Below are 11,353 nucleotides of genomic sequence, written 5' to 3'. Positions count from 1 at the left end.
GGCTAGGGATGAAGAAACCTGCTGGGAACAGCTGAGCACCAAAAGCTTTGCTGGGGGAAGACAGGCGTGTCTGACCCCCAACCTTCCCATTACTTGCTCCTGTGATTGATGCCCTGTAATTACCCTGGATATATGAGCCCAGTCTCAGACAGCTGTAATGAGAGGGTTTGAAGAATCTCGAAAAGGCTTTTCTTCCTTGCTTGTTTGAAAGAGATGCTTGCAGCTTAGCAGGGATCTTGAAATCCCACTGGGAGCTGCCCCAAGGTCTTGTTTTTCCTAGCCTGGGGTAGCTTTGCAGGATTAAGGACAATGCAGCCTCGGCCGCCCCTTCTTTCACTGGTGCAAGGCCTAAGTCTGCTGGAGTCATTAGGTCAAGAAAGATTAGGTTATTTTTTTCCTACAGCTAGGAAAGGAGAAGGAGAAGGACTACCACTCTTGTGGCCATGCAGAACTGAGGCAGGGGCCATGGGTGGTTATTATTCCTTTGTCCATATTTCCTTTGGGGCATGTGTTAGAAATGGAGGCAGCACTGCCTTGCAATCAGTTGTTTTCTTAAAGCTTTCCCTTGGGCCAAGTTGATCAGTTTGCAAGCGTTATTCTTTGTGCTGCTTAAGATAATCTAGTCTAGTACAAGAGACACTTGTATACATGTAGTTTATTGTACATTTAAGTAGAGTGATTCCTATTTGATCACATCCAGAAGTGGAATTCATATTCCCATTAAAAAAGAACCTAAAAATCAGGAAGTACAGCTAAGAGGAAAAGTTAGGAAAGATTAAACCTTCTTCTGGAGTGAGCACAAAAAGAGTCTGATATTAGTTGTGATGCAATACATCTTTGGAGTGCAACGCAAAAGCAGTTTGAGCTTCTTTTTATGGTTGGTAGCTGCTGCATCAACTTCCTTGCATAGATGTTGTTGACAGGAGTGTTTCTGCCCCCAAAGCAGCATGCCTTGCAGAAGAAAGTTGCCAGACTTCCACTGAGCTGTACCACATTGGTGTGCAAGGTTTCTCCTACAAGCTGTGATCAACATAACCATGGTGAGCACCCCTCCATCCTGCAGAGCTGGCGTTCAAGCTCAACAGAGAACCTCAGCTCAGAAGTACAGGTGGTTCTCCTGGCTACTGTTCAGTGGAAAGGGATAAGGAACATTTTTGTTGGGATAGAAGAGCTTGTAATGGGGGTTGATCAGAGTTGCCTGACTCTGAGCAGCAACGCTGACTGGGTTTAGGAGCCTCTGGTCCAGCATTCTGAAAGGAGCTGCTTTTTCTCTCCTTGCAGTCAGCAGATGGAAGGGAGAACTAAGGGAGCAAATGAGTTTTTCACTGCTGAGGTGGAGAGTTCAACAGCTCAAAAGTATCATCCACAACCTGCCAGAGGCAGTTCTCAAGTGGGAAGTCATTGTCCACCAGGTTGACCAAATAATAATTGTCGTGGATGTATTGGATGATCATGCGAGAGGGCGACTCCTCTTCGTAGAGCTTGGCCCACTGCTCAATCCACAGAGCAAAGGCCTCATCCTGCCGAGGAGAGAGAGATGTTTGAGGGGTTTCATGCACACTTTATACTACCTCAACTGGGACAACCAGCATCACATACTCCTGGCATGCCTGTGGATTGTTTCTCACAGTAAGTGCTGCAAGAGCTGAGCAAGGAAGCTCCTGCTTTGCAGGCAGTGGGAGGTACCATAACTGTGCAGAGCTGAAATGAGACGTGCTTACGGTAAAATGGCTCAATACTGCCCCTGTGCGGGTAGTGGGAGGGAAAGCTATTGCTCAGAGCTCTGGGGACTCGTATGGAGATGATGGCCCCCCAGCCTCCCGGATATTTACTTAGTGTCTCTGTAAAGCTCTCATGGAGAGAAGCTGTAAATACACTGAGGGAGTAGATTGCAGCGAGCTAATGCCACAAGAGTACTCAACTGCAAGTGGTGTTACAGATTGGAAACAAACCAGACACTGAATTTCCAGGGTATCACAGCTGTGTCCAGCAGCAGGAAGGACTTACCTTCCAGGAAAGGAAGCTTACAGGGTCTACCACGGTGGGCTGGATTATCTCCCTGCCTGGAAAGATGCCCCAGGTAACAGCATTGGGTTGCAGGTCAGGAGCGTTGGTGATATTCTGGCCCTACAAGGAAAAGAAAACCTTTCTGAAGCTGCTGGAGGAGATACTGAGTCAGAGCAATTTTCCTGTCCTTGTTAAGAGATCAGACAGCAGCTGCAGGTCACAGCTGACTTGTTTCACTTTTCCTTCGTGTCCCAGTTTGTTCCTGGGGATGTCTGAATCTTTGACCTTTGCCTCTCTCCCAAGGTGGTGAAAGTATCCTGTAAATATCAGCCTACCTTGACGTTGACAATGTGGTAGTTCACCCGCAACTCGTACTTCTTCAACACTTTGAGCAGTGCTGTGACGATCTCACTGGAGGTGAAGAACTCTAGGTATGCCTGCCAGAGAGGGAAGAGAGAAAAAATAAGAGCCCTAGCTCAGGGCAGGGCTGACACAGAGGCAACCGAAAGAACAGTTGTAACCTGTGTTTTTTAGCACAAGCCTAAGACTTCTATATCCATCCCCAGAAATATGTATTACAAAGGGGACTGGAGCAAAGGGCAAAACAAATTGGTAAGAGCTGAGAAAAAGAACTCATGGAGAGCAGAGGTAACAGCCCGAGAACGGCCAGTTTGGGAAAGCTGCGAGCTATCTGACTTGTACCCATGTAAGCAGACAGGCTATAATATGCTCCAGGCAGTGTAACCACAATTGCTGGGCCTGGAAAGCAGCCCATACTGGCCAGAGTTCCTGGAAGGAGCCTGAGCTTGACTTCTGTGTCGTAGCCCATGAACAGGAGTATCCTGCCAAGGCAGCCCAGTCTAGCAGGAGATGAAGTCAGAGGTCTCAGCTGGGCTCTGAAACACCCTGCCCTTTGTCCAGTCTCATCTTTTGTCCTCAGTCCTCCCAGTGAGCTCACACAATCTAATTCTGTACTTCCTCCATCTACTGCTGCTCTGTGCTTGGCTGCTCCAACAACTGCTTCCCCTCCCCCCATTTCCTGGCTATTGTGTGATGATGGATTTCCCCTCACCTCAGGGAATTTGTTTTCTTCTTTGAAAACATAACTGCATTTGCCATCTGCTCATTTCATGGCTTTAGCAATTCGGATCCCTTTTGAACACAGCTGCTTTGTTTCCTAGTACAAGGCACTTGCCTGGCATTTACCTTGACACAGGAGATTCCTATCACAGCCATTAATAGCAAGGATGTAGGGCCTGAAAATGCATGACAGTAGGAGGCAGGCATGAGAGATAAGACTGCTTGCAGACCAGAAGTAACCACAGCAGAAGTGCTGCAGTGGAGGCAAATGGTGAAGAACTCTGCCTTAGAGAAAGATGGATGAGAGAATTTTTAAATACCCAGTTATTAGCATGAAAAGCTGGATGGGAGAGATACTGCTTCATTGATTGCTATTATGAGAAGCCTGGGTGCTTCCTGCATTGGGAATGGGATCAGCTGCAGTGGGCAGGCATGTTTTATTGTTGGTTTTGGTTTTTTTAAATCTGTAACTTGATAGCTCTGCTCTGGCAAGTGTTTAGCATCAACTGCTTGCTATGAGTAAAAACAAGAAATTGTTTTGAAGTGGGAGAAAACAGCTAGGTAAGCCACAGAGTTGACATGATCTGTCTCTTAAGTCACCAGAGGAGCTTTGTCTTATCCCAGCAAGAAAGCATTACAGTAAGGAGCTGGCAGAAGTAGTATCTGTTTGGAAGCCTAAGACCTTCCTACCTCATGGAGACTGTACTAAGTCACAATTTACTGCTCCCCAGTAGAAGAGTGCAGTACCTTTTGGAAGACATAACCTCCACTAGGTCCCCAGCCAAAAATGGGGTCTGTGGAGGGTTTGCCATTGATGTTTGGCTGGGAGTTAATAGTCAGGATTCCTCGTCTGTTGACCTTCTCCAGCTGCTCCTTCAGAAGGCTGGTCTCAGTAGCAAGAGGGTCATCGTTCCAGGGCATACACGTAACCTACCACGAGGAGAGAGGATGGCTTACAGTGTGTGAGTGCACAACAATCCTTTGGTTACTAACTGATGCTGAAGGAACTCAGAAACGCCCTAGTGATCTTGAACATCTCATACAGGGCAGAATTCTCAGGTTTTGTTTGGGGGGCAGGTATGCTAACTCCAGGAATGAGCTCAGCATGATGCTACAGCAGCTTGCTTTTTATGCTGAGCCCTAGCTCTGACTCTCAGATTCTCTTTGGAGAGAGTATCCCCCCCCCCTCCCCCCCCCCCCTTCAGCCACTATTTCAGCAGCTTTAGGTAGGAAACTGCCATTGTACAGGAACAGGAGACATGAAGTACTGTTGTCTGTGCCACACTGACCAGCCCTTCCAGGGCCACCTCTCACCCTGTGTCCATTCTTGTTGGGCTCTCCGGTGATGTAACATGTGAAAACCTCAAAGACGCTTTCCTCACCAGTCAGTTCTTCTCCCCACATCTTCAGGAGCTCCTCACGGGGAGACTTGCTCTTCAGGTAGAAGAGATAATAGTCCTTCAGCTCCCCAAAGGCCGGAGAAGAGGAGTTACCCCTATAAGCAGAACAGACACAGGATTAACAAAGCACTGATGAAGATGCACCAGTTTGATGATGCAAGAAAACAGCCAGCCAGGAAAAGCATCCACCACAATCCTTCTAAAGACCTGGAACCCCAAAACCTTGCTGCCATTCTCTTCACCTCATTCAAATCCACTGGGAACCTCTTCAACAACAAACCATCATTTCTGCCAGGCTGAAGGCATGCACCAGACACCCACTAACTACAGAGATCAACTGTGCAGCAGGCTGTTGTACCACACCTTGCCATTGCAGGCTAACAGCTTACCATCGACCGTTGGGGAAATCATCCCACTCTTGAGTTCGATAGATGTAGCTTTTAGGCCTAGAGGCCCAAAAGATTGGCCGAACATCTTCAACTCTTCTCTTGGGGTGAGCACTGACTGCCCAAGGCAGAGGTCGCCTGCACAGAGAAAGCAGAAGTCAACACGCTTCTCCTGCTGTCTTTCTAGAAGAGGCTGGAAGCCTTCCTCCTAAAGAGTTGGCCTCTGGAGAGAACAAGTAGCAAAAGCTAAGAAGAGATCTATTTGACAAGAGGTAGGACAAAAATCAAATAAACCTCTTCCTTCTTTATGCAAAAGGTTTTCCTTCACAGCTGTTTGGTAGGTGTCTGTTAAGTGCAGGACTGACATCTGAGATTGGGTGAAGTAAGGGAAGAGCACTGTGGGAAGGAAAAGTTATCCCTCTGCCTGTGCTTCCACCTGTCTATTTTGAAGGATGTGGACTCTGATCCCATTCTCTGTATCAGGAATGTATTGAGAGTCTTAAAAAAAGTGTTTCTTCCAAGCGGCATCTCTAAGAGTTTAGGTTTTAAAGTTCCACAAACAGGCTACTTCAGTTCTTCCCTCCACTACCTACCCTTCCTCCCAGCTTTTATCAGAGACCTGCAGGAAGGATGAATGTCTAAATGCAGAAAGGTACTTAAAAAGCAGAAGAGAAGAACCAACCCATCCATTCCTTATGCATTCAGTAGATGGGATGTTCAGGAACTAAAACAAACCAGCATATTCAGCTCACCTAGGGTCCTCATTCCAAATGCCAAGGCGCTTAAGGACTTCAGTAGTAGCCACTTCCCGATTGAGGGTGTAAAAATGGAGCCCATGCACCAGGCCACTGTCCAGCAGCTCCCGGCACATGGACACTGCCAGCTCCACCCCATAATTCCGGATAGCTGCATCGTTATCCTTGATGGGTTCAATCACATCTTTGATTTCCTGGGGCACTTCCAGTTTGGAGAGCTTCACCAGCTGGCGCAGAGAGTGGTAACCCTGGGTGAAGATAAACAGGATTTCAGTCTTTCCAGGTCCTTTTCTCATGTCCAGTAACAGCTATTTGATCTCAACGTTGCAGCAGGAGACAGAACTGGGGGCTCCTGGATTTCGTACAGCCAGGCTCCATCCCTAGGATCCCATGTAACGCAGACTGTTTTTGTCAGTTCAGGTGATTTCATCACATTTACCTACTCAGTGCCTGAGCTCAGCATGCTGACAGTGACGTCTCACCACTCAGAACAGGTAGGCAACTGCCTTTTATATCCTTCTGTGCCATATGGGTACAGAAAACCTCTACAGAATTTCATTTAGCAAACCACCTACAGATTTATCACATATTTAGCACTCCTACTTCCCAGAAATTGTTGGAGGTATTCACAGACCTCTCTCAGACCCTGACCCCAGAACACGTAACACGTTTCCACGTTGCCTCCCCAAGCCAGAATAACTTGATTTCACCTGTATGGGGAAGATGCCAGGAATAATGGGGCAGGTAATGCCAATGGCTTGACAGTCCTTCATGAACTTGAGAAAGGTTTCTGGTCGGAAGAAAAGCTGTGTAATGATGAAGTCTGCTCCAGCAAGAACTTTCTCCTTCAGGTGCTTCAGGTCTGCCTCATAGCTCTCTGCTTCAGGATGACCCTTGGGGTAGCCTTTGGAGGGGATCAAGAAAAGAAAAGCCGACACAACACATCAGAAATTAGGAAGTAGCCAATCTCTGTGTCATTTGTGTCATTTACAGCCCAGGTCCAGAAAGGGACTGCTGGAGTGATTTCCCCATCTCATATCCTACCCCACACTTGGCATCAGAAAATGCATACCTGCCACACAGATGTCAAAGTAATCATCAAATTCACTGCGAATGTGCTTAACCAGGTCAACAGCATGATTGAATCCATGTACTTCTTCCTCCCATTCCTCACCAACAGGATCTGGAAAGAGAATAAATCCAGTTCCTCCAACTGTTACTTCTGCATCTTGCCATGAAGCTGAATGTAACAGCAACACCACCTCAGCCCTACTAAGTGCTCTAGGACAAAAGGAATCACCTCCACGCAATGCCATGATGTTCTTCAGCCCCAGCCGTTTGGCCTTCTGCAGGTGCCCTGTGATGTCATCCTTGGTCTGATTGCAGCACGTCATGTGAAGGATGGTCTCCAGGCCACAGTAGTTGACTGCAGTGTTGGCAATAATCATGGAGGAGGTTTCCTTGTCAGATCCTGGGTCCCCTGCAGGATGCCACGTCACATCAATGAAGAGAGGACCACCTGCTGCCATGCGGTCAAACCTGTGGATTTTAGAGCTGTGTAAGCCTATCGGGTAGCCAGCTCACCTCCTCTCTATGCCAGGATATCTTGCTCCCTGCTGGAATGCCATCAACAAGCAGGGAAAACTTGGATGACAGCAGCAGGAGTCACCAAAAAAAGCATGTAACTAAGAGTTAAACATGTGGCAAATATGAAATGAACAAAGATAATAATCACTTGAGGCTGAATGAAGAAGAGCTTAGAATCTCTTGGAGGAGGAAGGAAGCAATTTAAGTCTTCTCTGTAGAATAAACCTCCTCTCAATGTGTTCTGTTAGTCTGATGCACAATCTGGTAGACCACAATGCACATCCCATTCACTTTGAGATGGAAGACTATGCCAGAACCTCCTTTCCCAGCTCTAACTGTATAGGCCACAAACACGGAAAGGAAGGCCAGATCTCTGTGGTGTTTCCAAGCGTGCCTCACAGAAGAGACGAAGGCTCCTCTAACTTTTCCTCTCTCCTGCTCTGGGCTGGAACAGGCCCTTCTGTTTAAAGTAAACATGGCACTGGCATACAGCAATTACAGAAAGGGTTATGAGAATCCCTCTTCTCTTCCAGATGAGTACATGGTGGCTCAGGCTCCAGGATAACCTTTAGTTCTGCTGAGATCTGTCACCTTCCACACAGCACGTGCATGGGGAAACCAGTCTCAGAGTCTAAAACTGGAGTCCTTGGTAAAACAAAGGCACAAACTATAGTGGCTGAATGATTCTGAAAACCTGTGGGAGTTCAGTCCCAGAGATCTGAGCATAATGTCCATGAAATATTTTCTGTTTTAAATAGCTATTACTCTATCGTCCCCAGCACTTCAGACCTAGAGCATGGCAGCAGCCTTGCACTCTCAACAACCCCACCATGACACTTAACACTTGAGGGCCTCCAAGGAAGATAAGTTACCTGGTGTCCATTACCCTCCTCAGCAGGAAAGCACAGCCCCATTACCTGCTTCGTCACCTGGAAGGGGAGACAGAGCACGGGGCAGAGCCTGCCTCATTAACTTTTTCCCAACCCTCCACCAACGAGGTTTCATCTATCCCCTCTCTTACCCTGCGGCCCTCACCTGGAGATGAGATTGACAGCAGCATTGGCTGTGCGTGGAGGGAAGAACTCCAGGGAGAACCACCTGTCCCCAGAGTCCTGCCGCCGCCGCATCTTCTCCCGCAGTCGCTCGTGACGCTCGGCATCGAGGACAGGAGTGGAGCAGCGTGAGCTGTCCTTGGAGCTTTCACTCCCACTGCTGCTGCCGCCATCGGACTTGGAGCTGGAGCTGGCACTGCAGGTATGCTGGTTCTCATTGACCATGGTGAGCGCTCTAGAGAAGGGGAACAGAATCACAGAATCGCTCAGGTTGGATGAGACCTTAAAGATCAATGAGTCCAACCATGACCTAACCGTACTACCCCAACTAACAACCTTTGCTAAATCATGTCCCCGAGCACCACGTCCAAATGGGTTTTAAACACACCCAGGGATGGTGACTCAACCACCTCACTGGGGCGCCGATTCCAGTGTTTAACAGCCCCTTCTGTAAAAAAGTATTTCCTAATAGCCCACCTAAACTTACCCTGGTGCAGCTTTTAAGGCCATTTCCCCTCGTCCTGTCACCAGTGAGAACAGACCAACCCCGCTCCTTCTGTAAGCACCTTTCAGGTATTTGAAGAGAGCAGTAAGGTCTCCCCTCAGCCTCCTTTTCCCCAGACCGAATATCCCCAGTTCCTTCAGTCTCTCCTCACAGGGCACATTCTCCAAGCCCTTCCTCAGCCTTGCTGCCCTTCTTTGGACCTGCTCCAGCACCTCCATGTCCCTTCTGTACTGAGGTGCCCAAAACTGAATACAGAACACGAGGTGAGGCCTCACCAGTGCCGAGAACAGGGCAGGATGACTTCCCTGGTCCTGCTTACCATTGCTGATCCAAGCCAGGATGCCATTGGCCTTCTTGGCCACCAGGGCACACTGCTGGCTCATATTCAGCCGACTGAATATCAGCACACCAAGGTCCTTTTCCGTCAGACAGCTTTCCAGCCACTCTTCTCCAAGCCTGTAGGGTTTCCTGGGGTTGTTGTGACCAAAATGCAGGACCTGACACTTGGCCCTATTGAAACTCATACAGCTAACCTTGGCCCATAGATCCGGTCCATCCAGGTCCCTCTGCAGTGCTTTTCTCCCCTCAGGAAGATCAACACTCCCTCCCAACTTGGTGTTGTCTGCAAACTTACTGAGGCTGCTCAGAAGCGGCACAGTGGGTACAGGACATGCATCTGATGGCAAGTAAAAGGAAAAGGGGTCCTGTGCTACAACCACCATCAATCATCACCAAGAGGTCCCTCTGACCAGCCCTCACTGTAAACTATGGCAGACAATCTTGTGAAAACACAGTAAAACAAGTGCATATACACAGTGCTGAAAATAACACAGCAGCTGGCTTCGCGCCACCTCGATGCAACTCTTCTGTGACTGCAGGATCAAACTTGGCTCTCACAACAGTCAGGTTAACATGACTTTTGCTCTGTCTGCAGTTTAGCAGGCTGTGATGCCCCCATGCACCAGCTGAAGACCTTTTTGATCCTGCAGTCTCAGGCTACACACACCAGCAGATTTTCCTCTACAGCAGCTGCCCCTTGGACTGCATCCAACTTCATGAATTCCCATCTGTTTATTCCCAAAAGGCAGCATTTCTTTACAACACAGAGATAAGGACAACTGCTAATAGGGAAGGTAAACAGGAAAAAAAATGGAAGAACCCTTTCTGAAACAGGGCCCCCTGCATGCCATCCTTTCTTTTGTCCTTATGGACATCACCCTGTGGCATTTCTCTCTCTGCAAGACACACCACCTCTGTAGACATTTGCACTGCACACATTCATCTATTTCCTTCACCAGTGAGGGTGCTATGTTCACTTCCTCACCAACTGTGGCTGCTTGGAACTGAGGTTAGAGACCATCCCATCTTTCCCTGCCCTGCAGAATGCTCAGATATGCTTGTTGGCTTTCCAGAACACCAAGCAGCTCTGCAGGTTGGGTATAGGATGCCCAGCCCCGCTGAGCTCCCTGGACCACAACTGCTTGATGCTTTATCTCCAACACCTCAGAAGTTAGGGCGCAGTTACAGACAGCTAGAGAAAAGCTGCTGTAAAAAAATGGGATTTGGGTTATTTGCTTTGTCAAAGCTTAACGCTGACACTGAGAGCAGCACCTTGTCATTACATAACAAGGAGTCTATTCTGGAGGAAGCTGTTGCACAAGCCGGCACACTCGTTGTCCTCATCAGAAACTCCGAGCTCCGGTCATCCAGACTTTGAACTCTTCTCCTGTTTACACTCAGTTGGCCATCAAGCCAAACCCTTTGGGAGAAAGTCTGCTTTTACCACCTGGGGACCACTCCAGCTGGCAGGAGATAAGAGAAAGGAGCACAACGCCTGCTGCTGCTGCCAGCCTCAAACCTTCAGCATACCAACAGCCCTCCCCACAAACACAACAGCAGGCAGGATGGGGGTTATCCCAAAGCAGTGCAGCTATAGGGGCAGCCTCCCATCAGCTCGTTGCCGATGAACAATAAACCTCAGGATTTCTTTTCCCCTTCGGCTCGAGCAGCTAGCAGGCAGGTTGGCCTTTCGGTGTCTCTATAGGGCGAGGTTTTCTCGCTTCGTTTTCTTGCCGGCCGTCTCAAAGCACAGAGGCGGTAGGAAGGCCTCGAACAGTGCATCAATAGAAGCGCTCGGCGTTCCCATCAGCTGGCAAGGAGCGCAGCTCCTCCCGCAGCAATCATCACACGGCTCACCCGAGTGCTTTGGGGCCAGAACCGCAGCCCTCAGGGCTACAAACAGCACGGAGCACCTGCACAGAAGGCCCTATAGGAATCGACCCTATAAGGATCCGCCCTATAAGGAACCTGGCTCCCCGCGGGGACGCCTGGCTGCAGACGACCGTGTGCTGTCACCTCAGCTGAACCCGTTCTAAGGGTGGGATGGGAAGCCTTGCTCTTTTTCCCCCCCGCAGGGCCCCGCTCACCTCCCCGCGGCGTCGCACGCAGCGCATCGCGGGCGGCCCCATCCCGCGTCCCTTTAAGCCCCGCTGTTCCCCCCCCAATCCATCACGTGGTATCCCGCTATTCCCTTATCCAGCATGGCGTCGCGCCCTCACTCTCGCCTTCCCTCCCCCCCAAC

General features: G+C 49.1%; 1 protein-coding gene across 3 annotated transcripts; it reads right to left on the bottom strand.

Moving 5' to 3' along the window:
* Window positions 1–637: 637 nt before the first annotated feature.
* Window positions 638–11,317, bottom strand: MTHFR (methylenetetrahydrofolate reductase). 3 transcript variants are annotated; one of them, XM_048968084.1, is made up of 12 exons: window positions 11,199–11,317; window positions 8,251–8,502; window positions 6,929–7,167; window positions 6,701–6,811; window positions 6,339–6,532; window positions 5,626–5,876; window positions 4,877–5,011; window positions 4,402–4,582; window positions 3,835–4,017; window positions 2,343–2,444; window positions 2,008–2,127; window positions 638–1,520 (listed from the first exon to the last, which is right to left on the bottom strand). In XM_048968084.1, the coding sequence occupies exons 2-12, from the start codon at window positions 8,490–8,492 to the stop codon at window positions 1,323–1,325; spliced, it is 1,956 nt and encodes a 651-aa protein (XP_048824041.1). In that variant the 5' UTR covers window positions 8,493–8,502; window positions 11,199–11,317; the 3' UTR covers window positions 638–1,322. The 3 variants fall into 3 exon arrangements, with proteins under 3 accessions (XP_048824041.1, XP_048824042.1, XP_048824044.1); XM_048968085.1 differs by lacking the exon at window positions 11,199–11,317 and adding an exon at window positions 9,092–11,118; XM_048968087.1 differs by lacking the exon at window positions 11,199–11,317 and adding an exon at window positions 8,088–8,144 and having other exon boundaries at window positions 8,251–8,362.
* Window positions 11,318–11,353: the final 36 nt, after the last annotated feature.

Source organism: Lagopus muta, chromosome 21 (genome assembly GCF_023343835.1).
Source record: "Lagopus muta isolate bLagMut1 chromosome 21, bLagMut1 primary, whole genome shotgun sequence".
NCBI lineage: Eukaryota > Metazoa > Chordata > Aves > Galliformes > Phasianidae > Lagopus > Lagopus muta.
The sequence above is the reverse complement of the archived record's forward strand: the minus strand, read 5'-3'. Positions and strand labels throughout refer to the sequence as shown.